General features: G+C 41.9%; 1 protein-coding gene across 1 annotated transcript in view; it reads left to right on the top strand.

The window, feature by feature from the left end:
• Nucleotides 1–2,500, top strand: part of FOXP2 (forkhead box P2) — a 643,684-nt gene that overhangs the window by 609,955 nt on the left and 31,229 nt on the right. Inside the window, exons 15-17 of the mRNA XM_023544567.1 lie at nucleotides 257–458; nucleotides 1,568–1,644; nucleotides 1,783–1,884. Coding sequence (XP_023400335.1) covers nucleotides 257–458; nucleotides 1,568–1,644; nucleotides 1,783–1,884 — 381 coding nt within the window. The remainder of the gene's footprint in view (nucleotides 1–256; nucleotides 459–1,567; nucleotides 1,645–1,782; nucleotides 1,885–2,500) is intronic.

The following is a 2,500-nucleotide window of genomic DNA, read 5'->3' as shown; positions in this document are numbered from 1 at the left end:
AAGTCTGGTAGGACAAGAAGGAGTTAGTCCTAAGTAACATTGCAGCAGATTATTAGATAACCTCTAACAGCATCCTCTAATTAGAGTTCTTATGATACAATTTCATCCTGTAATTAGTTGAGATTGGCTGCTTCCTTTTGCAGCTTATTAGTGGCAACACAGCTGTAGAAGTGAATCCACTCTCATTTGTCAAACCTTTTTAAGTCTTTTTCTCTTGTCTCTACCTTTTTCCTGCCCTTCTCTTGGGCCTTTGCAGCTAAATCTGGTGTCTAGTGTCACCATGTCGAAGAACATGTTGGAGACATCCCCACAGAGCTTACCTCAAACCCCTACCACACCAACGGCCCCAGTCACCCCGATTACCCAGGGACCCTCAGTAATCACCCCAGCCAGTGTGCCCAATGTGGGAGCCATACGAAGGCGACATTCAGACAAATACAACATTCCCATGTCATCAGGTAGGATATGAACGCTCAGTAGAGCACTTTTACTTTGGGAGAGGAAAACTGTAGCTGAAGCAACTGTACATGAGCCATTCCAGAGCACATGGAAACTCAAGTCATGATTTATGGAGTGATAATTGTTTTATTCCGGGTAAATACGGATAGGGGCGATTCCCTAAGCACACCATGATGAATTGTTCTGAACGGTTGTTCACGAAAGAAAGCTCTCCCCATTAGAGACGTTGAGAGATGTGTTGTCAGAATAGCCCATATTATCACCTCAATTCAATGAGATCCTTTGATCTCTGAGGGAAAACTATAGCAATTCAACATCTGCAAGTAATGCTGTATGAGAAGAGCCGTTTAAAAGGACATATATGAAGCACCACTGCTTTACGCAAGGCCATTTGGACTTTATGCCAATCAATCGTTGTTACGGTGCTACCTGAGTGAGATTCTACCACAGCTGCTAATACATACGCTCTGCTATACTTAAGCAGCCTCGTGAGAGGCAAGGTTTGCATGGAACAAAAATGTACCTTCTCTCCCTCTCTCATCCTGCCCCCTCCCCCCTGCCTCACCCAACAACCCCCCACCTACCCACCCCCCCGGGTATCTGGAAAATCACAGCCACACATTGCGACCATTATTAGCCCAGAGCCCCCTTTTTACAGAAAGTGAAGTTATTTTCAACATGGGTGCTTGTGAGAGTTTTGAGTTTGTTGTTGTTGTTGTTAGATGGCCACAGACCCCAAGAGAAAATCCTGTTGTGCTTTTTGAAAGTATTAGACGAGAAAAGCGAGGATTATGGCAAGGGGGCAAAAGTCCATGTAAGGACATGCCTAAACCACTCATTTAAAAGAGGACCTGGCTGTTGGAAAAATCCTAGGCCAGCTGGTCGCACTGTTCCTGAAGTACCAGGAACAACCGGTGGCCGCTTCATCTGCACTTCACGTCAGAAATGGCCTTTTCCATATAATTCAATTCCACTGTCATGCTTTGTGCTTTCACTAGTCAGTGGCTTTCTCACTGAATCACTTCACCAATACTGGGGGAAAAGATGAAAAATCAATTATATGTAATGTGAATTATTAGCAGAATTAACACAGTTTTTATTTTTATAGAAATTGCCCCAAACTACGAATTTTATAAAAATGCAGATGTCAGACCTCCATTTACTTATGCAACTCTCATAAGGCAGGTAAGTAGCAAGAAAATGAACTTGGCTTGATGAAATTAAAGTCATGAATGCTTAAAGTAAGGCTTGGGTGAGAAAGTGTCTTCTAGTCTAGTTAGTAAACCGTTATTTTATGTCACTATGTATCTTGTCTCATTTCAGGCTATCATGGAATCATCTGACAGGCAGTTAACACTTAATGAAATTTACAGCTGGTTTACGCGGACATTTGCTTACTTCAGGCGTAATGCAGCAACTTGGAAGGTAACTACTTTTCCTTTCCAGTAGCCTTAAGATGCCCTAGCATAGTTCCTCACAGATAGCACAAGGAACATTTATTTACATGACATAAGCAGATTAGTATCTGCTTCCCCTCTTTTTAACCTGCCTCTTGAATGGAATGAATTCCCTCTCTCAAAATGACAAGTGAAAGAATAATTTTGCCTCTGATATAGTTTTCTAATTTGGTGCAATTAATAGCTGAGGCTTGGCAGAGAAACGAGGGCCTGACACACTAATTACAGTGTGAGCACTCAATCATCAACACCTTTGTTAGTCACACGATATTACTTTTTCTCTTGCATATTATTGGCTAATTAGTTTGAAAAATGTCTGTTTGGCTTGTGCAACAAATGGAGGCTGTAGGTTTTGTCTTGGTCTGCGCCTTTTGTACACACCATACCTCATCATACAGACTGAAGCTGCCACGGGAGTGAGGGCCATGGCTACTCAGCTGGAACTAAAAGAAAGTAAAGTGAATATTATCCTGTCAGAACATAAATGCAGTTTATTTACTTAGACAAAAGGGTTCATCTATATCCCTGTCCAAACAACTTCATTGTCTGGGTCCTACAAGGAGCTAAAAAAAATGTTAGTTCTG

The sequence above is a fragment of the Loxodonta africana genome, chromosome 8, assembly GCF_030014295.1.
Source record: "Loxodonta africana isolate mLoxAfr1 chromosome 8, mLoxAfr1.hap2, whole genome shotgun sequence".
NCBI classification, from domain to species: domain Eukaryota; kingdom Metazoa; phylum Chordata; class Mammalia; order Proboscidea; family Elephantidae; genus Loxodonta; species Loxodonta africana.
This window is presented reverse-complemented; position numbering and strand designations above follow the sequence as displayed.